The 23532-nt window shown below is 58.1% G+C and overlaps 1 protein-coding gene across 1 annotated transcript in view; it reads left to right on the forward strand.

The window, feature by feature from the left end:
• The window catches only part of FRMD5 (FERM domain containing 5), a 77683-nt gene extending 54725 nt beyond the window's left edge, over positions 1 to 22958 (forward strand). The window contains exons 2-14 of the mRNA XM_032195219.1: positions 6207 to 6311; positions 7364 to 7406; positions 7531 to 7609; positions 9884 to 9981; positions 11240 to 11363; positions 11859 to 11946; positions 14078 to 14166; positions 14557 to 14620; positions 15244 to 15335; positions 16223 to 16297; positions 16656 to 16724; positions 17090 to 17196; positions 20108 to 22958. Coding sequence (XP_032051110.1) covers positions 6207 to 6311; positions 7364 to 7406; positions 7531 to 7609; positions 9884 to 9981; positions 11240 to 11363; positions 11859 to 11946; positions 14078 to 14166; positions 14557 to 14620; positions 15244 to 15335; positions 16223 to 16297; positions 16656 to 16724; positions 17090 to 17196; positions 20108 to 20691 — 1617 coding nt within the window. The 3' untranslated portion in view covers positions 20692 to 22958. The remainder of the gene's footprint in view (positions 1 to 6206; positions 6312 to 7363; positions 7407 to 7530; positions 7610 to 9883; positions 9982 to 11239; positions 11364 to 11858; positions 11947 to 14077; positions 14167 to 14556; positions 14621 to 15243; positions 15336 to 16222; positions 16298 to 16655; positions 16725 to 17089; positions 17197 to 20107) is intronic.
• Positions 22959 to 23532: the final 574 nt, after the last annotated feature.

Here is a 23532-nt window from a genome sequence, read left to right on the forward strand (position 1 = left end):
GCATTTAAACCACAATATTGCAATCAAATTGCTAGGAAAAATCTCCTTGTGTTGGCAGCAGGGCTGGTGGGTCTTTGATCTCTCCCAGCTCAGATGTTGCTGCCAAAGAGATTTAAGCTTCAACTTCACTTTGTAGAATAGACTTTTTTTGACAGTTTCCTTTAAAAAATAATCTCCTCCTAAGCTCATGGAGCAGGGAGGAATGGCCATCTCCACAATGAGATTTTCAGAAGCGAGTCGGGCAGAAAGGAGCTGTGTTCAGCTGCTGCTATTTCCTCCACAAATCCTGCACTTAATCCCTGGAGCGGGTGCCGAAATTCAACATTTCAACTCGAGGAGGGTGAATGCTGCCGTGGGCTGGGCTGGCCCAGATGCTGGCCGGGTGGGAGCTGGGTTTGGGGCAGCCTTGGGCGCACATGGAGCAGGAGCCTGGCACAGCCGCTTCCCTTGGCCCTGGTGGATGGAGCATGAAGGGCGATGTGAGCCTGGCGCATCCCTGCCAGCAGCGGGGATCCAGCAGGGGCAGGGCATTCGGGCACCCCTGGGTCTTGTCCAGCAGCACAAGGCACTGCCTATTGCTGTCACACCTTGTCATGGGTTGGCCTGGCAGTGGTCTGTAGAGAAAAGAAGAAGAATTCGTTGTGGTATCTGAGCAAGGCTTTTGCAGAGACTACCAGCTATGAGCCAAAGCAGCAACAGGCCGGTGGATAACAAATCACACACTGAAGACCTCTCCATCGCCTGCATGGCGTCGTGCAACCCCGTTGCAAAGCAGGCTGTGATGGGAGGGGAGCCCTTGTCTGCAGGGTCTGGCCCTGGGGACCAGCGAGCACAGGTCCCCGTGTCTGCTGGGCGCAGGGGGAGGCGTGCTCGTTAGCGGGCTGTGCCGTGGTGGTGGTTAATTGAATCTCTGCCACAAAACGCATGGGTGAGCAGTTTCCCTGCCGCTGTGTAATACAGCTTTGTATAATTTATTAAATGATGAAGTGTAACACATTCAGGCTGCTCGGAGGAGTAATTCAACAAAATAAAACCGCGACACGCAGAAATGTGTAGAGCAGGACAATGCGCACAGCCCCGGGCGGGCGAAGGAAAGGAAACGGGGGAGCTCTGGGCTCTGGTTCCAGTGTCTGTCCTTGGCTGGGCAGCTGGCGGGGAAGGTGCAGTGGAGCCAGGCTGCCTCCTCTGGCGGTGTTTGTGCCCAGCTGGTGATGGGCTGGGGACATCAAGCCACCAGCAGTCCTCTGCCGTGTGCGTGCAGCACCGAGGTGGCAGCACTGCATCCTGCGCCCTGCTCCGCAGCGGCAAAGCTTGGGTCCCTTGGGCAGTGCTGGCTGGAAGCATGGGGTGGCTCCAGCTCTCCCTGGAGATAACGGAGTTGTGCTTGCCATGTCCGCAAGAATAAAGCTGGCTTTTCCACTGGAGTGGTGAGCACTGAGCCTGGGCTGGTCCGTGCTGGGCCTCTGCAGGGCTCTGCCATCCCTCGCGGTGCGATGGTGCTCCCAGCTGCTCCTGCAGCACGCTGGTGCTGTGTGCTAGTGCCTCTGTGCTCAGTAACAACCGTGGTGCTGAGCCAGGGGGTCTCACCAGAGGAAAGGAGACAGCAGCCAGCAGCCTCCCCATGGCTTAGTCCCTTCCTGCAGCCAGGGCACGGCACTGGAGCTGCAGCTTCCAGGGCTCGGGGACGTGCTGCTGGGACCGCGGTGCTCTGTGGGCCGGGCGCGCTCCTGCCAGAAGCGAGGAACGCTGTTCATTTGCAGATGAGCTGCTATTATTAACTCTCATTTTATTTCAGCTGTGGATGACCCTAATTTTGGCTGAGGAGCTTAGAAAAACTAAGAATGCAAGGTTACTTTAATCGTCTTAAAGTTTAAAAATCATCTGGGATTCCTCTGTTTGGTACTGCGTGCGGCGCTTACCTCCCCGCGGGAGCCTTGTGTCTGTTTTGCAGTAAGTCACACAAAGCTGCTCCGCACTAGTGGGTGTCACACACCGGAGCTGTGCACTTTGCATCCTACAAACACGTTACAGATGTTAATTCTCATCGTGACAATGTGCTCGTGGGCTCCTCTCCATGTGCCGGAGCGGGCACCGAGACACGGGCTGCCAGCATCCTTGGTGCTGTGCAACAGGCCTGGGGCCGAGTTGGTCAGAACTGAATTTTTTTGACCTCTTTCAAGAAATAAACCTCGTTAGAGAGGTGTGAGCCACCACACCACTGGCTTGGTGGGCTTGCTGCTGGAAAACCCCATGGAGGGTCCTGCTATGGCAAGACCAGCTCCCCTGGCCCATCCGTTTTTGCTGTGGCGAGGTGTTTGGTTTGTATTTATTTACAGTGCAGCACCTGAAGCTCACTCCCCTTTTCAGTTGCTGTGGTTTTCCAAAAGGATTTTATGTTTTCTGCTTTTGGATCCGTGTCTTTCTGTACCAATGGTACTTGTCTGCCTGCTGCTGCTCGCTTCACCCTTGGATGTTCCTCAGAGCCCCTCTGCTGCTTCGCCGGGTGCTGCGCCACCACACTGGGTGACATGCGTGCCAGCAGGGTGCCGTACCTGACAGAGGAGCGGTGCTTGCTCAAACAGCAGTCCTCTAATCCTGCTTTCATCCCCTGGTGAATGATTGATGAGGAACACGGAGATGTGGAACGCGACCCCCCGTGCAGCCCGGGTGAGCTATTGATCGTGTTTGTTTTATGCAGAAAAGAGTAGCGCAGTTGTGTAAACGTTATCTCTGCATTTTTTTTAAGACTCAAATTGGCTTGAGGGTGGAGGCTGTGAGCAGTGGTGAGATCTGCATCCTCCCTGTGCTGCCAGCGAGCACCCATGAGCGCCTCGTGGGACGGACCCCGAGGCACCCGCGTGGCACAGGGTTCTCCCTCGCACCTCTCCTCCACCCGTGGAGCAGCAGACCCATGTCCGTCTGTCTGTCCATCCTTCATGGGCCCTGCTGTCTCACACCTGGCTGAGCCTCCCCAAGCCCTGGGGAGTGGGGAGCGTGCTCAGCAGCCAAGGCAGAGAGGCTGCGAGGCAAGGAGTCCCCGGGCTCTGTCCCCAGCACTCGCCAGCTCCTCTCCCAGCCGGCTGCGTGGCACAGGCAGGGTTTGCAGAAGCACGCAGACCCTGCGCACCCTGCTGGGCACCCTTGGGTGAGCCTGTGGACAGCCAGCCAGTGTGCTCAGCTCGACGGCCAAACTCCTCTTCCAGTAATCACTGGGTAAAATCCGAATTAAGACTTGGAGGGCCAAGCACTCTGCAGAAGGCGTTTGGGCACAAGGTGTTGCTGTGCCTCGGCAGTGTGGTGTGACCGTCCGGTGGCAGCCCCACAGAAGGATTGGGGTTTGCAGATCTGAGCGCCTGTGCCGTGATGCCGCCTTCTGCAACCAGCAGCACATCTTCGTCTCATCTCACACGAGACCAAAGCAAAATTAGGAACTATTCTGAATCAGAACAATGCCGCGTGGTACACTGCAAGTGATTGGCACTGCGCATTATCCTTCGCAGCTCGGTGCTGAAGCCAGCTACCCCCGCGGCTCCGTGAGCCCGCCCGCGCCGGGAACGCTGAAATCTGGAGCGGTGACGCTGCCCTGCCATGCCCGGCCGCCCCTGGGACGCGATGTGGTGTTTATCTGCAGTGCCTCAACTTTGTAACTGGAGTTTAAGAAAGGAAAGCGGGGCTCAGCAGGAGCGCCAGCAGGGGATATCGCTGCGTGGTGTCAGCGCGGCGCTCCCGGCGCGAGCAGGGATTACCGGTGGTGGCACTCAGCGATGCTCTTGCCGTCAGGATGCGGTGCCCTGAAAGGCTGGCCTCAAAAACTTGCAGACGCTGGGACAGATATAAGCCGTACTTTATAAGAACATATAAAGATCAAAACGGAGAATATTTAAGCTGATATTACGCAACAGACAGCCCTTTCAAGTTATGATTTGTAAAGACAGCTCGGATAATTTCCTGAAAGACATCCTCATAATGACTAATTTAGAATATGTTTAATTCAAGTTAGAGAGATCAAAGAGAAAACGTTTTCCCCTGTAATGCCATTTGCGTTTTTACACTTAACCATGTTTCGGTGGACGGGGGGACGTCTGCTTTGCACTTCTTTGCGATTTCTTTGTGTTAAAATTGCAGAGGAAAACATTACGCAGACATTAGCACTAATGTGGGACACGGGTAGGGAAAGGGAGAAGAGCCTGTAGCAAATTCCTGTGAAAAATGGCTCCGGGAGGTGAGGGGCGTGATGCTGTGCCAGGGACATCTCTGCTGGGCCTGTCGAGCCAGAGTCACTCTTTGCAGTTTCCTCTGGCATTTTCGTGCCTGTGGCAGGGGTGAAGCTCAGTCAGCGTTCACACAACGTGGGGCTCGGAGCAGGAGCTGTGGGGCTGCCTCTGCCTGTTGTTTGAGTAAAGAACAACGGCTTGCTCTAACTCGGGCTGAAGGGATCTGGTTGCTGGCAGGTTCCGTTGTTCCTCTGCATTTTGTGCCCTTGCATCCGAGCAGAGCGAACAGCCTGTACCGGGCGGCGGCTGACAGTGATGAATGATGTGCGCGGAGCCTCAATTAGCCTATTAATAAAGCAAAATCTAGGCCACGGTTTTCTGAGTTCGGCACCCACGTCCACGGTTAGGAGTCCTCAGGCATGGCAGGGGCAAGGAGGTGGGCGATGGTGGGACGCAGACCTCAGTGTCCACAGGGTCGGGGGGGCACCGCCACGGCTGCTGCAGGGGTGGGTGCGGGGAGATGGGGGCAGCCGGGTGCTGGGGCTGCTCGCTGAGTACCGAGCACTTGTCTTAAGTGAGTCTGAACACTAATGAACCATTTCAACCTTTTATTAGATCGGAAATCCTGCCCTCAGGGCACTGCTGTATTTGTTTGTGAGCAGACCAGAACATAATTGCAGCAGTGAGATCGGGCTCTTTGAAGAAAATGGGAGTGTTTTAGCCTGTGTCAATGGGTACAGCGCTGCCCCACCTACGTTTCCTTGACCCCGGTTATTTTCAAGGTGTGTGCAGCACAGTTAGACCCCTAAGGCATGTCATTTACGTTTCTGTTTGCTCAAAGATCAAGCAAAGCCCAGCCCATGCCTCCCCCAAGCCATGGCCACTCTCTAAGCCTTCAGTGAAATGCCTGGTGACCGAGTCAGTCCCAGCCTGCCCTGTGGGATTGCACTGATCACATCACCGTCTTCCAGGAGCGGTGGGGCTGGGCAGCACCAGTCCCCTCCCTCTGCTGCCCCACTGGGCGCAGGGGCTGGTTCTCCCATTTCCCCCATTTCTCCCATTTCTCCCATTTCTCCCACTGCAGCTGGGGCTGGGGCCAGCGTTGCACACCCCACATCTCCAGCACTGCTGCCTTCTCCTTGCTGTGTCCATTTCTTCTGCTCACTTCTGCTTACCACAGCCCCAAACCCGCCACCAACCTGCTCCAGTGGCCGAGCACCAGCACGCTGCAGCAGCCACCCGTGCAGGGGGTGCTGAGGTTTTTAGCAGTGCCCCCACGGGCACCCCCAGGCATGGGGTCTTGCTGCTGGCCCTGTCCCGTGGGCAGGGGGGCAGAGTCAGCGCGGTGCCAGCGAGGTGCAGAGCTGGTGGTTGCTGTGCCAGGGACATCGAGAGCAGCACATCACACTCCAGGAACGGGTTAACGCCAGACCTGTAGGAGTTCCCCGACTGCACGGCCTGTGTCTGCTGAGTGATCGTTTGATCAGATAACATACACGGTAAATGTATTTGTAGGAAAAGCAAAACCCGTGTTCTCCTGAGGAGCGGTGTCATCTGTCAGGAGCGGTGTTTGATCTGCGATGAGGCGCTGCCGAGCAGGCTGTGCGGGGCTGCAGTGCCGGATTGTATGGGGCTGCAGTGCCGGGCTGTACATTTGAGATGTCTCACATTTTGTATCTATAATACTTTAACATTCCTCATTAGCATTCACCCCAGTGCCGTCTGTACATTGCACGGGCACACGGTACCTCCCCATTGCTTGGAAGGGAGCAGGCTGTCCGAGCTGGAAACATCGCTGTGACACCAGGGGAGCTGGTGGGATCTCCCCTCCCTGCTGAGACACCACAGGTTTAATGCCTTGGTCTCCCCACCCAAGTTTAATGCCTTGGTCTCCCCACCTGACTCCTTCCTCTGCTAATTCATCTCGCCCAAGCTCCTCGGCTCAGCCACCCCAGTTCTGCTGCTCTGTAAATGCCATTTCTTGTCTTGCAGAGAGATGCCAAGGGTCAGTACCTGTTCGACCTTCTGTGCCACCACCTGAACCTGCTGGAGAAGGATTACTTCGGCATTCGGTTTGTGGACCCCGACAAGCAAAGGGTGAGTGCTGCCGGGCGCTGCGCTGGGGTTTCCTGCAGCTCCGCTCCCCCAGCCCCAGCCTGGCCTCGGGGGGCAGCTCCTGGCACGGGGCAGGAGCAGTGCCCAGGGGCCGTGTCCTGCTCGGGTCAGCCCTGGAGCAGCGAGCTGGGAGGGCTGAATTCTGCTGCTCCTTCCGAGCGCCCTCCGCGCCGGATTAATCTTCCTCCTAAAAGGCGTGCAGAACGCGAGCGCTGCACAAACATGTGTTCAGTCGCTGCTTGCCATTAGAGCACTTGAGATTTGTGAATGAGGAGCATTGTGAAAGTGCTCACAGGCGGAGCTATTAATAACGGGCTTGTGTTGTGTCTCCTGCTGATCGATATAAGCCACCGTAACAAATAATTTCTGCTCCCCAAGGCACCTTCTGCTGTGTCTGTGCAAAGAGCTGCTGAGCGAGGAGCTGCTCCCACGCTGCCACCACAGGGGGGGCTGCTCGGGGTCCCCCTGCCCCCAGGCTCCCCGGTGCAGGACCCGTCCCCTTGTCCCCCTTGTCCCCCTTGTCCTGGTGCTGGTGCTGGCTGTGCCGCGCAGCGTTTTGCTGGCGGCATCACGGGCAGGTTGCGCGCTGCTGCACCACTTGTGTTGGCTCTTTGTCTCCGTGGGTTGTGCTGAAGGGCCTCTTTAAGCAAATTTAGGAACGAAACGCTGTGCATAATGCATTGTGATGCATTGTCTCTACGGGCACAGCCACTTGAGGGAGCGCTGCTGAAACTGCATCCAGAGACAGCGGCACGGCGCTCCTGGCAGATGGGAGCAAGTGACAGGGCAGGGGGAGAACATGGGGCTGTGTCCTGCCCTCACCAGTGCAAGGAGAGGACATTTCTATGCTGTAGTGCTTCTCCCTGCTGCCTTCACCTTGCTGTGCGACCCATGGCTTCACCTGGGCAGCACGCTTTTATTTCAGGCAGAGGGGTGCTTTGTTTCATTAATCTTGCCCTGAACATTCAGTGTTATTAATTGGAAGTGTTTGCTGCTGAGCTGAGCTGACTGAAGGACTCTCCCTCTCGTTTCAGCACTGGCTGGAGTTCACAAAGTCGGTTGTGAAGCAGATGAGGGGTAAGCAGCGCTCCGGGCGTGCGGGTGCCCCGCGAGGCGCCTGGCCACCTCCCCGGCCGGGTGCTGGGGGCACGAGGCGGGCAGTGCCGGCAGGCTGGTGACAATGTCACTGTTCTCGCTGCAGCCCAGCCGCCCTTCACCATGTGTTTCCGCGTCAAGTTTTACCCCACGGACCCCGCAGCTCTGAAGGAGGAGATCACCAGGTGAGGCGGGCACCGCGAGGGCTCGGCGGGCACGGGGAGGGGATGGCCGGGGCCCTGCGGGGTTTGTTTTCGTGTTCGAGTCACAGCGACAGACATTTAGCACCCAGGATTCCCAAATCACGCTGAGTGTTACAACGGGGGGAAGTGTGTGTGTTGTGTTAGCATTTAGAGCCACCGTGCCCGGCAGGCAGCGTTCGGTGCTGCTTGAAGCCCATGGCCTGGACATCTGCAGGTGGTTGCACAAACCCGTTCCCAAAGTGCTCAGGGTGCCACACTTCCCATCACAGTCTCCAGGGCCACTGCAGCTTCTGCAGCATCGTCCACTGCAGAACAGATCCTGCTCTGCGCCACGTGCCTGCCTTTCCCTGCGGCTCCCCAAAACCTCTCCTTCCAGCTGGAAGTCCTTGGTCCTGCGTGGAGGGCTCCGGCAGGAGCAGCAGGGCGCCCTTCACATCCATTTTCTGCTTCTCCCGACACTCCTGCCACTTCTAAACGAGCTCTCTGTGCAGCTGCCCGAGTGCATCCTTTGCTCAGATGGTTACTGCATGTGCCGGGGCTGTCTGGAGGGTTTGAGTGCTTCCAGTTCCCTGGCAGTCCCCTGGAAGCAATTACCTACATCCCTTTATGGAAGGGGAATGAATGCTATGGAAGAAAGGGATGATGAACGGCAATTCACAAACATGACAGTGCTTCTATCAAGTTTCTATCTTTAGGGGCTCTTTGTGCTGCCTTTCCTGCCAGAAGGAAGGGTGGGTGTACGGGATGTGCAGAGCCCTCGCCGAGAGGTCACAGCAGCAAAATAAAAGCGTGGCTGTGGGTCCGTGGTGAAACTTCCCCTGGCCTGGAGGCTCGGGTCGTCTTTTACTGCAACTTTCCAAATTCCTCTCCTGGTGCCTTTTGCCATTACTGCTGCAAATTATTCAGTTGTCTTTGGTGCTCCAAGGGAGAGGCCAACAGAGGTGCTGGGCTGCCCTGCTCCCAGCAGGTGCCCCCCACGTCCCACAGCTGGAGAGCTCTGGGGTTTGCCTTGCAAAGGAAGCCCCTTAACCTCATCTGTTAAAAATGGACAAACAGCACGAGCTTCTCCTTCTATTTTCAAAGCAGGCCAGAAAAGCCATCTTGTGCTGTGGACAGTCGGCTACTGCAAATGAAAGGACCGCCAGCATCAGCTGCTCTTGCACCAAATATGCACCAAATGGTGACAAACGGCCCATGACACCCGCTCAGCCCTGCTTGGCCTCAGCAGCCCGAGGATGGGCAGCACCAAATCTCTGCACGTATCCGGCCCCACACAGCCAGCCCCATGCCAAGCTGGGAGCTCTCCATCAGCTTCTGGAGGCTGGGGGATCGCAAGCTCTGTGCCATCAAATATTCTGGGAGAATGCGCTCCGTGCTAAGCGCATGGAGGTTTAAGTCGGCTTACTGATACAGCTAAATATATTCCAGGATTTCACTTTTTTGGATTTTCAGTCTATTTTTGCAGGCAGCCAATGGCAGAGGATCTCTGGGATTTTGCTGTCTGCTCAGCTTTTTACTTTAGTTTTGCATTTATAAAATCTTCATATTTTTAGTGGGAGATCAAGTAGGAAACAGCACAGAAGATGCTGAGGTGCTCAGAAAAGTCTTCTGAAATTTACTTTGCTCTTGGTGATGTACAAAACCGATGAGAGCCTTGCTTGTGTTCCACAGAAGGAACCCCCCAGTAATAATAATTATAATAATAATGAAAAAAAAAACCAAAAAAACCTTAAGATGTTTTCTGGGAAAGTGAGAAAGTTGTGGTCCTTCCGGAGTCTGGCTGCAGCTGGGAGATGCCCGTCAGGATGGGAGCACTGTGAGGAGCACCGTGCTTATCTGCAGAGCCTGTTTGGAAAGGTCTCTGTGTCCTGGATGCAAGTGTTCCTAGCGGGATACGTGCTGTAAGCAGCTTTCTTGGATAGCATTGATCTGTCTTTTCTGTACCGGCATGCACAGAAGTGTCTTGGCGTAGCTCTCACACAGATACTTCTTGTTTTTCTTAAAAAGCACTGATTTAGGGGACTCCTGCGAGCCGTGGTTTGCCGGGGCACAAAGCCACCCGGGCTCACACCGGGTGCAGCAGGACCGTTTGCTGCACTGTGCCACCGGCCGTTCCCAAGCAGGAGAGTCTTGTAAACGGGCTGCTCGGAGAGAAATGCTACCGCCAGTGTCCTGTGGCAGATGTTCCCCACCTAAATTGCCTGTTTGGGTAATTTAAGCTTTGCCTAATGACTGGACTCTCTCTGCTGTCCTCAGGTATTTAGTCTTCCTGCAGATCAAACGAGATCTCTACCACGGCCGTCTCCTCTGCAAGACTTCAGACGCTGCGTTGCTGGCCGCCTATATCCTTCAAGGTAATGCTTTTTGACAAGATAAATTTGCTTTTCATGCTAAGTACTGATTACATTATTTCACTTACAACAGATCACTGCACCTGGCATACAAATGTCACCCAGCCAGTGCAGGGCTCATCCTTCAGCTCTGTGTCGTGTCGTGCTGTGCTGGGCTGGGGAGGATTGGAATTGCTGCCATGGTCTCACCCGCAGCAGAAGCACACGCGGCTCTGCTCTGAGCTGCCCCATCGCTGCAAAGCACCCACAGCTCACCTAGTCCACGTCTCCCTCTTGTGACTGTGCAGTGGCTTTTGTCCAGGGGCCACAAGGTGGTCAGCAAAACCGCCGTGGGCTGCTCCCAGCAGCACCCCCCATGCCTGCTCTGTCCCTCTGCAGAAGCAGCCCCGTGGCAGCGCTGCTCCTCTCCCGGGGCCGTGCACAGCCTGCGGTGGTGCTGGCAGCCCCCGGGGTTTGCAGCTGCAGATGAGAGGTAAATGCAGTTCTGCTGATTCCTGGAACGGGTGAAGACGTCCTTGTGTAAGCTCGCTGCTGGCCACTGGGTGCCTCAGCAGAGAAAGTGCTTTTGGCAGCGAGTTGCAGAGGCGCTGGTGGTGCAGGAGGTGGGAAAGGCTCTGAAAGCCATCTCCTGCTGACCCCCTATCCCATCTGTGCTCCTGCTGCACTGCTCTGCCTGCTCCTGCCTCCCCTGCCCAGCCCATGGCACTGACAGCACCCAAAGCACTCGGTGTGGGCTTTCCAGGCTCCTTGGGAGAGCTGGGTGGCACTGGAGGGACACAAAAGGACATTGAGGGGCCATTAGCATCGCCATGCCGAGTGTGTGGTGTGTGCAACTGTGCTGCAGAGATGCAGCCGGTGTCCCCTACCCATGGGGGGCTGTGGGCTCAGATGTCCCAGCCTGGGGGCACTCACCCTGCTGCCCTGCCAGGGCCACTCCTGAAGTCCCTGGGCAGGCGGTTGGGTTCCTGGGAAGCTGGGTACGTGCACCCCTGCGAGCAAAAAGTGTTTGGCCAGGACTTTGAGGAATTAATAAAGGTGGGACAGTGACCATCTGCTTGCGGGCGATTCCCAAGCAAACGGTGAAATGAATTGGATGCGGTTAAAGCCTGACAAACGAGCCCTCCCGGTGGGACACGCGGCCATGGCGGTGCGGTGTGTCCCTGCTGCCCTGGCACTGGGGGCTTCGAGCCCACGCCTGGCATCCAGCACTGCAGGGCTTGGGGACGTGCACGGCCACTCATTGCCTCTGTCCCCCCCCCAGCTGAGATCGGGGACTACGACCCGGGGAAGCACCCGGAGGGCTACAGCTCCAAGTTCCAGTTCTTCCCCAAGCACTCGGAAAAGCTGGAGAGGAAAATCGCGGAGATCCACAAGTCGGAGCTGAGGTATGGCCAGCACATGGGAACGGGGATGTTGTTGAGGCTCTGCTGATTTTTATTGCTGTTCAGGACATGGGGGCACGCCACAGGATGGGCACTTGGAGCTTTGTGCATCGTGTGCAGCTGAAAGCCAGCGGTGCTCTTGGCAGCACTGGTAGCAGCAGAAATGGAGCAGAGGGGTTTCGGAAAGGTGCTGGGTCAGGCCTAACAGCAAAGCTCCCCCCGAGCAGCGCCTGCCTCTGTCCCCAACCTGCTCTCCCCTCCCGCCTGGACTGAAGCTGGGCAGTGCCTGTAACTCAGCCCTGGGCCTTGCAGGGGCTCCTCACCCTTGGTCCTCCCCAGCACCGCTCGCTCGCTGTGTCGTGCCCCAAACGAGCTGGCAGGACACAGGCTGGGACCAATGCCCCTTCTTCACAGAAACCACGAAGCTGAGGACAGTTTCTCACAGGCATGTCTCCCATGAAATATTCTTCTTTTTTCCCCTTTTTTTCCCTCCTGCAGTGGGCAGACACCAGCTACTTCAGAGCTGAATTTCCTAAGGAAAGCCCAGACTCTGGAGACCTACGGAGTTGACCCACACCCCTGCAAGGTAAAACGGCTTCCTGAGCGCTGTTCTGGCTCTGTGTTCTCATGCTGGCAGGTGCCACGCTGCAGAGGTGCCGTGATGCTCCAGGCACAGCCGTTTGTCACCCGCCGGGGGCTCTGGCACCGGGAGCACTGCGGAGCGTGGCAGGCACTGGGTTGGGCATGAAAACATAAAAATGGGAATATGTGCACAGGGGGCAGCAGGGGGGATAACTGCCCCGAGGACCTTCCTGAGGAGTATTTAGGGAAGTTGTAGGAAGGCGTTTGTACATGCAGACAACTGCAAAAGACAATGGCTGATCATCTGCAGAAGCGTGTAATTTGGAGGCAGCGACAAGGTCAGTAATGTGTCTGAGAGACCAACAGCCATTAATCTGCCGGAGACAGTCTAACTCCCTGCTCTTCCCTGGCCACTAATCGAATTTTCTGTTTGAAATGCTTTCTATTGACTCTAGATGTCATTGCGTTTGGCTCTCCGTGGTCCCTCATAATCCCATCACATGCAGATGGACACGGGATGCAAAGCAGGAGGAGAGCTTTGCCGTAAGGGGAGCACCTGCTCTGAGCTCCTCCAGGGACTTTAAGGGGGTTACGCCGTGTAAATTCCCACTCACAGCAAGTACACCTGGCTGGTGGGGGGAGCCCGGCCATTTACTGGCACAGGAGCAGGGCAGAGCCTAAATAAAATCAGCAAGGCAGAGGACGTGGGCAGTGCCATGCAGTCCTACCCCTGCAGCTGGGCACTGTGCGGCTTTGCGGCACAGGGTGCTGGAGGGGCCAGGCTCACAAATGCCCAAAAGACAGCAAAATCTGCACTCTGCTGCTGGGCACTGGGCAGGGCCATGGGGCTGGGGCTGCAAACAGCGGGAGCACAGCACGGGTGGGGAGAGGGAGAGCACGGCACGGCGCTGGCTGTGCCGATAGCCCGAGGGGCTGGCGCTGGGAGAGCTGCGCCCACATTTGGCTCCCTGCTGATAACGCTCTGGCACCCCTGTTAGCAGCGGGGTGCTGTGCCCCGGCACCACCGTGCCCCCCAGACGGTGTGGGGCAGCGATGGGGATGTGGTGGGGGTCTCCACCTCCCGCCTCTGTCGAGGAGCCACAGCCCTGGGCTGCGGGCGCTGCCGGTCCATGGTGCCGCATGGAGATCTCGTCCCCTTCACATCCGTCTGGACATGATCACTGGGGGCTTTGTGCCTTGCTTTGTGCAGGAGGCTGGATGTTCAGGGCTCCTTGCTTTTGGCCATTCACCCTTGGCAGATTAAAATGGATTTTGATCTAATCTGGACTTAAAACCGATTCGTTCTCTGCCAAATTCTGAAGATATCAGGAAAGCTGTCTCCTGCACCCCTCTGATGTGCATTCAGGTAGCTTATCTGTACAGGGACAGGAGCCAAGGACTGGTGGCAGTGACCCTTCAGAGAAAATGCCCGTGGCCGCACAGTGAGGCCCAGGCAGCACACTGCAGGAGGAGGGCAGGCACCAGGCAGGCATCCTCCCCCGTGAAATCCTGCATCTGCTTCTGCTTCCAGTGCTGCGGACAGTGCTCCCGTGTGTCCTGCCAGCCCCTGTCGTGCCCGTTTCCAGCTCAGCATCCTGATAAAGCAGCCTGAGCGCAGGGCAGGCATCTGCGGGCTGAGGAAAAGCCTCCCAGTTAAAGAGCAGCCACAACCCTTTTATAATATTTTTAAAATTCAGCATATATCTGCTTTTTTTCATGAGCATCAGTGCAGTTAATGATCGCTTCCCTGGAGTCTGGTTGTTATGATTAAGTTACCGCGCCGCCTGGCTCCGCGCACGACACTAATTACGGGCTTTAAACTGCCTCGGCGCTGCCCGGCTGCACTGGCTGCGCAGGGCTCCGAGGGTGTCAAAGGTCCAACAGGTTTTTACCATTTTCCTGTTGAATTATTAGCAAAAGGAATTGGTTGGGCACAGTCATCTTCACTGCTTGTTGCATACTCGTGAATTGGTGGGACCACGAGGGCTGGCAGCTGCCCTGCGCCGGGGGATGCTCGGGGTGCGGGGCTGGGGCAGGGGGGGCTGCGAGACCCCGATAGAGCTGGGGGTGGACGGTGGCGTGTGCCCGCTGCTGGCGTGGCTGCACTCTGCTGAGGAGCCGCTGTTGCCTTCCAGGACGTGTCGGGGAACGCGGCGTTTTTGGCCTTCACGCCCTTCGGGTTCGTGGTGCTGCAGGGGAACAAGCGAGTGCACTTCATCAAATGGTGAGCGGGCCCCGTGCTGTCCTGCACCCCCTGCTCCGTCACGGTGCCCCTGTCACCCCAGGGTGCTGGAGGGATGCCGGGGCTGCAATCCTGCTGGCGGGGGTGCTCGGGTGCTCCCAGCCCTGGTGCCTTCCCCGGGCACTTGCTGGGTGCTGGGTGGAGGCAGTGGAGCCCCCAGGGGTGGCAGTGAGGGGGTTTGCCCCATGTTTCTGCCCGTGGCAGTGTCTGTCTCCTGGCCACCCGCCCTGCCTGCTGGCCTGCCGGTGCCACCAGCCATCTCCAGGCCATCCCCGACACGGCCGGGCTGTGGGGAGGCTGCGTGGCCGCGTGCTCAGTGGGGCCAGGCAGCCTCTCATGTGTGTGTCCTTGTCCTTGTCCTTGTCCTTGCAGGAACGAGGTGACCAAAATGAAATTTGAGGGGAAGACTTTTTACTTGTACGTAAGCCAGAAGGAGGTGAGTGCATTCTCTTATCTTGGGTCCTACTGAGCACGGCCTTTTTCATTGCCCCAGCACGCAGCCAGCTCCTAACGCCCCCGGGGGGCTGCAGCCTTTGGGTGTGCCCCTCGGAGGGGCCCTGTAGGGTGGGTGACACGAGCTGCAGCTCTGCTGTCGCTGTGGATGTGCCCATGGCCCATGCTGAGCCCATTGCGCCCTCCCCATGGCTGCAGTGCCTCGGATGCCCCGCGCTGCCCCTGCCCCTCGTTGTGGGCACCAGAGGTGGCAGGGCCATGGTGAGGGGGGTGCGGGGGGAGCTCAGCAACAGCAGCGTGGGGCTGAGCTGTGCTGCGGCCCGGCTGTCCCACCGACACCCCTGGCTGACCGAGGCACCCCGAGAGCACTGCCGAGAGCCGCCAACGTGCGCACCAGCTGCACGAGTGCTAAAAATGTGCCTGTGGACATCCAAAATGCAAATAGTCTGGGTGTCAGTGAGGGGGGGAGGGAGTGTCCCTGCAGGGGTTCGCACCCTGTCCGTGCAGGTTTTTGGCCCCCCCTTCTCCAGGCCCCAGCCACGTTCCCGGCACGCAGCCTGCTGGTCCCCACTCACTCCTTTCCCCGTGGACTTCTTTCTCCTTTAGGAAAAGAAAATTGTCCTTACCTATTTCGCCCCAACGCCAGAAGCCTGCAAGCACCTCTGGAAGTGTGGGATCGAAAACCAAGCCTTCTACAAGTGAGTGCAAGGACGTCCATCCCAGCGCAGCAAACCCTCAATCAGGAGATGAGAACTAATTGTCTGGGGGTCAGGTCTCTAGCACTAAGCGAGCAGCACACCTCCTGCCCCCAGCACCAGATGTGTTTTAGCATTTTTCCCCGTCAATCACGGCTCGTTCGGTGCCAGTGCTGCTGCCCTCGGCCAGCTGGGCTGGTGGCCACAGGCTGCATGGAAAGGGCCGGGTTGTAGCCACAAGGGGCTGCAGGGCAGGCTGTGGGCTGGGCTGGCTGCTGAGAAACCGGGGCAGAACGCCTTGGTTTTACCGTACGGCGGTTTACTTAAAAATAGCCGTCTTTGTGCTTTATAATGAGTTTTATTCTAATCAGCGAGATGTGAGATAAAGTGTGTAATGTGTTCTCTCTGGGAATACTGCAATCAGCGGCTGCAATCAGCAGGTTTCATTTCTCATTATATTAACATGGAATGAAATTGCAATATTGCTTTACAAATCTTTTTGTGATTAATGCTGGCAGCACACGATGGCAGGATTCCACGCCCAGCAGAGTGGACCGGGGGCTTGTGGCGGTGCCGCTCGGCCCCGGCCTGGGGGCAAAGGAGCGGCTGCCCTGGGGTGGGGGCAGAGGGTTGGGGGGCTGCTTCCAGGGGCTCCTCGCACTGTGCAGCCCCCAGAGCCACCAGCCTGCCTGTGTGGGGCTGATCCATGCGTCCCATCGGGGATGGGGCTGGGGGCTCCTGTCCGAAGGCACCGATGGGTGCCCCTCTGCGCTCCCCAGCCCCGTAGAGCCGTCAGTCCCCAGCTCTGGGTGCTGTAAAAGCAAAGCCAGCCAGGGCTCTGCCCGTGTGCCCAGCAGCGGGGCGCTCACGCGGCTCTTGGTGCCTTGCAGGCTGGAGAAGTCGAGCCAGGTCCGGACGGTGTCCAGCAGCAACTTGTTCTTCAAAGGAAGCCGGTTCCGATACAGGTGAGGAGCGGCTGCGAGTCCCTGCTGGGTGTGCTTTCGGGTGCTCCCTCGGCTGTGCTTCGGGTGCCTCTGGTCACAGGACACCCGCCCGTCGCTGCTGCAGCAAGGCCATGGCCACGTTCTCTCTGTTCCCCTGCTGCCATTTGTCTCTCCAGCTCTGTTTGGTAGGAACAGGGCTGAAGAGGAAGGGAAAGCTCTGGGGGTTTTGCAGGGGCAGCTCCCTCCTGGCTGGCACGGGATGGTCTGGATGCCTTGGGCAGGCTCCCCTGATGGGGAGGGGGTCCCACAGTGCCCAGCACCCCAGCTCACCGGGGTCCTGCCCAGCTGGTCACAGCTGCTGTTCTTCTCCTACCTGCAGTGGCCGCGTTGCAAAGGAGGTGATGGAGTCCAGCGCCAAGATCAAGCGGGAGCCGCCGGAGATACATCGGTAAGAGCCTGGCCGCAGCCCATGGGGCTGGGGTACCGCACTGCTCGGGGTGCAGAGGGGTCCCTGGGTCCCCGACGGGCTCCGCTCAGCCCTGTTCCATCAGCCCAAGCCCTGGGAGGAACAGCTTATGAAGGGTTTTCAGAAGCTCACTCCTATTGCAGAGCTAGGTGCCGTAGCTCTGTGGGTATCCCTGAGCCCAGGGCAGGCATGGCCCCACTGCTGCTTGGGGCAGGAGCGGAGCAGAGGGAGATTTGTGCGTCACAGGGCATTTTGGAGGGACCTGTTGGAAGGCAGGAGGAGATGTCCCTGTCTGGGCCGTGCTGGGTCCAGCCCGCGGGCTCTCACTGTCCCTGTTCTGTCCCCAGGGCAGGGCTGGTGCCGAGCCGGAGCTGCCCGTCCATCACCCACGGCCCCCGGCTGAGCAGCGTGCCCCGCACCCGCAGGAGAGCCGTTCACATCTCCATCATGGAAGGTAGGACACGGGGAGACCGGGGTGCTGCAGCCAGCGCAGCCCTGCACACGGGCACACACACACGGGCACACAGAAAAGCCGATGCACACCCAAATGCACGTCCAGCTAAGAAGCCTGTCTGTGCTCATCACATCCAGGGTCCCCAGGGCGAGCAAAGCACTGACACAATGCAGCCTGTCACCGCCGCCCCAGCTGGGGGCCCAAAAAGGGGCCAGAGAGCACAGCTAGCGGCCGGTGGGTGCGGAGAGCAGCCCAGGGGGCTCTGCACGGCTGCAGATGTGCTCGTGCTCGCTGCCGCCTTCTGTTTCTCGGCATTTAGAGTCTCTGAAGTCCAGTCGGTAAGGTTGTGCTCAAAAATAGTGAATGCAAAGGTGATCGAGACCCTGCTCCTGCCACCCAAGCTGCTGCAGGGTCTGCTCTCCTGCCCTACTGCCAAACCACTGGCACCCGCTTGAGAAACAGGGAGGCTGGAGGTTGGTGAGGGAGAGGAGGGGACATTCCCGGAGCCTGGGGGACCCCCACATCAGAAGCAGTGTTTGTGCCCATCGGGGGTGTCCGGGCCTGGCGTCCGTGCTGATTTTTGGGGCACCTCAGCTGCCCTGTTGACAACAAGCACCCTCTCCTCACCTCCCACGGGTGCCGTTGCAAAAAGGAGCGGGCATTAAATAGCCCCACACGATAAATCACCCGGCACCTGGCAGCTCACACCCTGCCCCGGCAGCTGCGTTTTGTCGCTCTCACTTCAGCGGGGCACGGTGCGAGCGCCCAGAATAGCCCTGACGGCCAGCCCACGGCCCCAGCACTGCCTGCACCAAATGAGCCGCGGGCGGGCGGCCGGCCCCGCACCTCCTCGGACCCCGCGGGCACCCCTGCCACCATGGTGAAGTGCCTGGTCAAAATCAAAACCAAAGTCAGCGTCCACCTGCGGCTCATCAACCACTGCTGCCGCGAGGTGCGGGTCCGGGTGCTGGCCCTGGGGCCGCGGCTGCTGGCCCGGGCGCTGGGGGCTTTGCCTCTCCTGCCCGCTCTCCCCGGCCCCGATGTTGGGCACGGCCACGCACCAGGTGAGGCGGTGGGTCTGGGTGTCCTGGGGGGGTCCCACAGCCACAGCTCCGGGGGGCGCGGGATGCGGGTCAGGCTGTGGGGAGCGCCTGGTGGCTCCTCTGATGGGACATTATTACCTGGTTTTGGGGCTGGTCCTGGCTTTCTGCAGATTTCCTAGTTATTTGTGCCGGTCCCACAGAGCGAGGAGGTGGCAGGGGTGGTTGGGGTGGCGGTGGCACCGCTCTCATTGAGTGGTGGTCCCACCGGGGATGCAGTGGGAGCAGCGAGGGGCTGTGTGCACTCTGTGCACCGCAGGGAGCAGCTGTCAGGGTGGGAGGGTGCCGGTCCCTGCGCTGTGCTTAGTGCCCCAGCTGCCCCCACGCTCGCTGCCTCTGCTGGAACTGCGCTAAGCCCGGCAGGATCCAGAGGCATCCGGGGAGGATTTACAGGCGGGAGGTGGCAAAGCCCAGGGGAATGCGGGCAGGGTGGCCGCTGGGCTCCTTCCCTTCACGTTTTGGCAGCGGGCATGGCCGGGGCAGCCAGGGACGCCCTGTCCCACACAGCATCGGTGCACGGTGTCCTCCCCACCTGGGGACATGTCCCCTGAGGCTCCATGTGGGGCTGACACAGCCTGGGCACCCTCAGCGGCTGCAGGGCAGCGATGGGGCTGCGCTGAGCCTGGCCAGCACCACACCAAGCTCCCTCCCTCGTGCAGGGGACGCTGCAGTGGCAGCACCTCCTGCCCACCACCATCCCTGGGGGCCTCTGCCTCTCTCTCACTGTGAAAGCTGCAAGAAACAAGTGGCACTTTTGCAGATTTTTTCGGTATTTCTGTTTTTTTCTGTTAGTCGGGAGAAGGAGCTCCCCCTTGCCCTGCGTGCAGGGCTCAGCCCTGTAAAGGGCAGCCCCGGCTGGGCTGTAACTCTAGCTCTGCCAAGCATGTGGCGGGGCACGCTGCCGTGCGGCTATTTCTGCTGCTCTGTGTGTGTGTGTGTGTCTGTGTGTGTGTGTGTAAGAGATTTTTTGTGGTGCATCACTAGGACCTGGTGCTGCTGCAGCCCCTCTCCTACGTGCGGCTGCTCCCAGTGCTGGGCTCGGCCCGGAGCCACCTTGGCATTAAGGAAACCCTGCCACAGCCCCGAGCCATGCAGCCACCGCTTCCCCCCTGCGGGAAGGCTCCACACCAGCCAGGGGCTTCTCCGTGAGGCCCTCGCAGCAGGACGGGCGCATAGGAGAGCTGCTAGGATGGGAGCTGTTGGGTGGGGTTGTCTAGGGATGGGCACGTGGGGCTGGAGGCAGCAGGCGTTTGTCCTCCAGCGCCGTGCTGCGCTCCCAGCTGAAGGTTATCTGCGCTGAGCTGGTGGCAGGGGCGCCTTTAAGCAAGCCGTGAGCGAGGGGAAGCTGTCACCCTCCAGGCGGTTGCAGCACGGCGAAGCAGTGGTGATTGATGACAAACCCGGGCCCCTGCCAGCAGCCTGGCTGCGGTCCAGGAGAAAAGCTGGCGGCGGTGACAAGTCACGCGCCCGCCGGGGAGCCGCCTCTGCAGTCACAAGCGGCACAAAAAAGGCGCTGCGCAGGGCCCGGACTGCTCTGCAGGTGTCAAAAAAAAAAAACAAACACACACCACCAGCCAAACAATCAAACAAACAAACAAAAAAGACACATCAGCACCACCCAAAAAATAAGTAAAACCACACAAGAGCCGAGCAGGGTGCCATGGGCTGCTCACCACACGTCGCCCAGTGCTTTGCGCCCACCCTGTGCTGGGGACACCGGGTAGGGCTGGGGGCATTGCGGGGTGAGCAGGTGGTGTCGGGGGGCTGCCCCGTCCCCCCCTGCACCACTGAGCACCTCCCTCCCCACCCAGGCCTGGAGTCGCTGCGTGACAGCGCCCACTCCACCCCGGTGCGCTCGGCCTCCCACGGCGACGCCTTCGTGCCCCCCGGCCGCGGCGGCCGCGCCGAGAGCAGCGAGCGGGTGGCCGTCATCGCCGACGAGAGCTACAGCCCGGCCGACAGCGTGCTGCCCACGCCGGTGGCCGAGCACAGCCTGGAGCTGATGCTGCTGTCGCGGCAGCTGAACGGGGCCCCGTGCAGCATCGAGGAGGAGAAGGAGTCGGAGGCCGGCACGCCCAGCGCGGCCGAGGCCGAGGAGCCGGGCGAGCTCCGCGCCCTGTGCCTGGGTGCCAGCAGCCACGGCGGGACACGGGCGGAACAGGTGAATAAGTTTGTTTTAAGTGTCCTCCGTTTGCTCCTTGTGACAGTTGGACTCCTCTTTGTTTTGCTCCTTCTCCTGATCGTCCTTACCGAGTCCGACCTTGACACTGCCTTTTTCCGCGATATCCGCCAGACCCCCGAGTTCGAGCAGTTCCATTACCAATACTTTTGTCCCCTCAGGCGATGGTTTGCCTGCAAAGTCCGCGCCGTGGTAAGCCTGCTCATTGACACCTGAAGGCAGGAGCCGCCACAAAACTAGCCAGGCGGACTCGGGAGAGACCTGCTGCTGTCCCCAGCCAGCGGGACCTTTGTGGCACCTTCGGCTCTTGCAATAACTCCTTCTCCCATGACCCCGAGTACAGTGCTGCCTAGGACGTTTCTTTCCAGGAGGAAGAGAGGGGTAGACGCAGACCAGACACTTGCCCTTCCCTAGCCTGCTCGGACGCTGCTTCCACCCCTGGAGCCCGCAGAATAAGTTAAGGTTTCAGTTTTGATTTTCACAGCCGCGCGTGTTACTTTTGGAGGTACCGAATAAAGAGAGGAATTTATTTTACTATTACCACTGATCATTGTACGAGCATCAGCCAGCGGCCGAGAGGCCAGAGATGCTGTTATCACGCAGGAGCTTTAGCAATGGTGCTACTGAGTTTTAATTTAAACACTCGTGTATCGTTACGTTATCGAATCCGCCACTGTGCGCCACGCCACCGCCCGCCGAGCGCCGCTTTGCAGAGAGTGCTCCTGCCGAGCTGGAGCCTCCCGCGGGGGCACCCCCGGCCGGCCTCACCCCATGCCGGCTCCTTCTGACGCAGGCGGCCACGGCCACGTGCTGCTGTGCAACCCTGAGTCCTCGCCCCGCGCCACATGCAGCCTCCTGGGACTGTCTCTGCGCCGTGGCCGGTCCCCGTCTGGGTGCCCACGGCACTGCGCTTCGCTGCCGCGGCTCCGGGCTCCGCGCCGGTGGGCGAGCGCTCAGCCAGCCCCTGGCGCACGGCTGGGGATGGTTAGGAAGCCAGCGAGCCTCGGGAAGCTGTACTCCTTTTGTACAAACAAAGAGACTGTTTCGACGTATATTTTAACAACGAGAAGCTATTTTGTTATTGAACCTAACCGAGTCTTTTTTTACTTTACGGATCGGGTGAACGCGGTGCGCTGTACCAAGGGGCTCGAGCCGAGCGAGTGGTGTAAATGTTTTATAGACTGGAAGCCTAACGTCAGTTTAACGTGCTACTAGTTTTGGAATACAGAGAGGAGCTCTAATTTTATGACTTTTCTGAAGATAAAAAGGACAGAACTACCGGAGCAGAGGTAACACTGGAGAAGCCAATGGACAACCATTAGACCTATCTATTACTCTTAAGCAAAAATAAACAAAAAATAGCTCATTGTACTTGTGACATAGCCGCCGGGACCTTCAGTTACCTGGGAAGCGTAACAGTCTCTTACACAGGGAGCAATAAAAGCCAGTTCTGTTAAGTTTTGGATGAGAAGTTGGACGTACTCAAGGCAGGGAGACCAGACGAGCGAGTTTTTTTTTTCATCTCAGGGAGAGATTTTACGTAAGCTGGGGCCATAACTGCAGTTTTAAGCAGCCCGATTCCCGCGTCCCTGCCCGAGCAGCCCGCCAACCATCCCCGGTGGGGCCGGCCCCGGGCAGCGGCACCCGGCACAGCGCGGTCCCCGCTCACCCCGGCACTGCCTGCTCACGGCACGGCAGCCGAGGGGGTTGGGGTCCCGCTGTGGCTCTGAGCAGACAGGAGAAGTCCCGAGCGCTGCAGGGGACAGAGGATCGGTTTTTACATGATATCCTGTTTTATGCAACATAGCGAAATTAACTCTTAGTGTAGTGTTCCTACCTCAGTCTGTAGTTAATGGTGTTTCTATGCAGTGCGTGATAGTCTCAAACTCGACATTTCTCACCCCAGGTTAAAGATGCAGTATTCCCTTGTTTCAGCTGCTGCCCTACCCGCGTGGTGTCACCTCGGCGGAGCCGCCTGCCCCCGCGGCCGCCGCGCTCTCGATACTTTGTGCGTTAGGCACCTTCCTTCGACAGAAACGCGACGCGTCCGAGTATTGACCTTGAAAACCTTTTCCATCAGCTTACTTTAGGATAGCTATAAATGCCAGACCTAGGTTACCTCTGCAGTTTTCACCCAGCATTTTACTGCAAAAACCACGAGAACTGGTAATTTTTCATTGTATGTTTTTCCTGTATGTTCCATATTATGTCTTGTGTTTCACTACCTGTTAGTTTTACCTGTCTTTATATTAAAATGTTGTTTCCATAGATTCTTATATCAGAAAAAAAAATATCTCGTAATAGCATACTGCATCTTTAAGCAGTAGACGGTAAAATACCTGAAAATGTGAATTTCTTAGTTTTCATAAAAAGAAAAATCTAGAAATTAACCTTTCATGTGCCAAATACTGTAAGTTACATTTTCCTTCAAAATGTACCTTTTTCTACATACTCAATATCTTAGTTAGCATAAAATCATTGGTGCCATGAAAAGTATTTTTAAATTTAAATAAATATTTAAATATCATGAAAACCCAGAGTTGGTATGAGAGTTGTTTAGTGCTTGTGGTGTCAGTGTTCATTGCTTGAGTACAAACCATACCCGAGCGCAGGGTGTGGGCAAAATTTGGCCACCCCGAGAAACCCGGGCGGGCCGCTGGGGCTCAGGGCGACCCAGGGAGAGCCAAAAGCCTGCGCTAGGAGGTGATGCCTGCACCCAGAGGGGCTGTGGCTGAGCTGGGGCCTGCAGACCAAGAGCAAAGCACAGCGGTGCTGCCCACGCTGCAGAACTGCACCTGGGGCTGGCAGGTTCCACCCTCCAGAGCTGCATCAGTGCAGGGCTGGCACCCAGCATGGGCATACGAACCCAACAGCCTCTCACCGTGTTTTGTGTTCAGTGTCGGCCACACAGGGCACGTGCCAAGGGCCGCTTGGTGAAGGTGAAGCACTTCCCAGTGCAGGACGGGGAGCTCGGAGCCAGCACCTTGCAACCCATAGCCCAGGAGCACAGCTCCGCTTCTGCACCCACCTCGGGGCTCATCGCCGAGGGGCTTCTGC

The sequence above is a fragment of the Aythya fuligula genome, chromosome 11 (genome assembly GCF_009819795.1).
Source record: "Aythya fuligula isolate bAytFul2 chromosome 11, bAytFul2.pri, whole genome shotgun sequence".
NCBI classification, from domain to species: domain Eukaryota; kingdom Metazoa; phylum Chordata; class Aves; order Anseriformes; family Anatidae; genus Aythya; species Aythya fuligula.